The sequence below is a fragment of the Mus caroli genome, chromosome 2, assembly GCF_900094665.2.
Source record: "Mus caroli chromosome 2, CAROLI_EIJ_v1.1, whole genome shotgun sequence".
Lineage (NCBI taxonomy): Eukaryota > Metazoa > Chordata > Mammalia > Rodentia > Muridae > Mus > Mus caroli.
Window position 1 is genome coordinate 20,772,957 of NC_034571.1, and position 1,393 is coordinate 20,774,349.

The 1,393-nt window shown below is 43.9% G+C and overlaps 1 protein-coding gene across 9 annotated transcripts in view; it reads right to left on the reverse strand.

Annotated features, from left to right (window-relative positions):
• Positions 1-1,393, reverse strand: part of Ehmt1 (euchromatic histone lysine methyltransferase 1) — a 134,247-nt gene that overhangs the window by 95,884 nt on the left and 36,970 nt on the right. For 8 of the 9 annotated variants that reach the window (XM_021185975.2, XM_029469706.1, XM_021185967.2 and 5 more), the window contains exon 2: positions 747-813. In XM_021185975.2, coding sequence (XP_021041634.1) covers positions 747-813 — 67 coding nt within the window. The remainder of the gene's footprint in view (positions 1-746; positions 814-1,393) is intronic. The other variant, XM_029469690.1, reaches the window with a different exon arrangement.

Here is a 1,393-nt window from a genome sequence, read left to right on the forward strand (position 1 = left end):
TTAGTGCACTGTAGCTGTCTTCAGGCACACCAGAAGAGTGCATAGGATCCCATTCCAGATAGTCGTGAGCCACTATGTGGTTGCTGGGAACTGAACTCAGGACCTCTGGAAGAGCAGCCAGTGCCCTTAACCGCTGAGCCATCTCTCCAGCCCTTAATTGTTAATTGATATAGGAAAACCTAGCCCACCATAGCACCATCCACAGACTGGGCCCTGGACTACAGAAAGACAACTAAAAGCAAACAAGTAGGCAGGACAGGGGTGTTTATTTCTCTCTGCTATTGGTCACAGATATGAAATGACCAGCTGCTTGAGATCCTGCCTTGGACTTCTGAAAAATGATAGTCAATAACCTAGAATTTAAACCCTTTCCTCCCTTAAGATGCTTTTTGTTAGTGTGCTTTATCCTGGCTACAGAACTAAAACCAGGAATCCACTCACAGAAAGCAACATAAATAAGACTGACACTACAAAACAAGTAAGTCACTACTGTGTAGACAAGCTCACTAACAAGGCATGAGACAAACCTATCATGCAGATCTAAAACAGAAGTGCGTGTGTGTGTCTGTCTGTCTGTCTGTGTGAGCACACGCTCATGCATGCATATACATGTGTCTGTTCAGGAATGGGAGAAATTAAAAATTATACTGTAACCCTAGATAAATTCCAAGAAACTGCAAAGGCTGGGAGAGGGAAAGGTGTATACAGCAAAGCCCCCCCCCCCCATCTGGTAAATTCACCTTTACCTTCCCTTAGCAGCTCAGTTTTCATGCAGCAATCCTGCTTGGTCTCTTGTTTGGCCAGAACTGCCTGCTGGAGGGGGAAGAAAAAAAAAAGACAATGGGCATCAACTAGGATACATCAGGGTCATCTTCAAATCAAATCCATTACAAAAGTTCTCATCCTTCCACATAGGGTTTACTAGCCCACCATTAGCACAATCCCCTCCAGGAAGAGAACTAACATCCAGAAAATAGTCCCCAGGAGAATATGCCTAGTCTGCCAGCTCTGAACAGCACTCCTGTTTGTTTGTTTGTAATATTGTTTTTGTTTTTTGAGACAGGGTTTCTCTGGATAACAGCTCTGGCTTTCCTGGAACTCACTCTGTAGACAAAGGCTGGCTTGGAATGGGATTAAAGGCACATACCATCCCCACCCCCACATCTGAACAGGATTCTTTTCTTTCTTTCTCTCTCTTTTCTTTTCTTTTCTTTTCTTTTTTCGAAACAGGGTCTCTCTGTGTAGCCCTGGCTGTCCTGGAACTCACTTTGTAGACCAGCATGTCCTGGAACTCAGAGATCCACCTGCCTCTGCCTCCCAAGTGCTGGGATTAAAGGCACTTGCCCAGCCTGAACAGGATTCTTTTTTTTTTTTTTTTTTTTTTTTTTTTTTT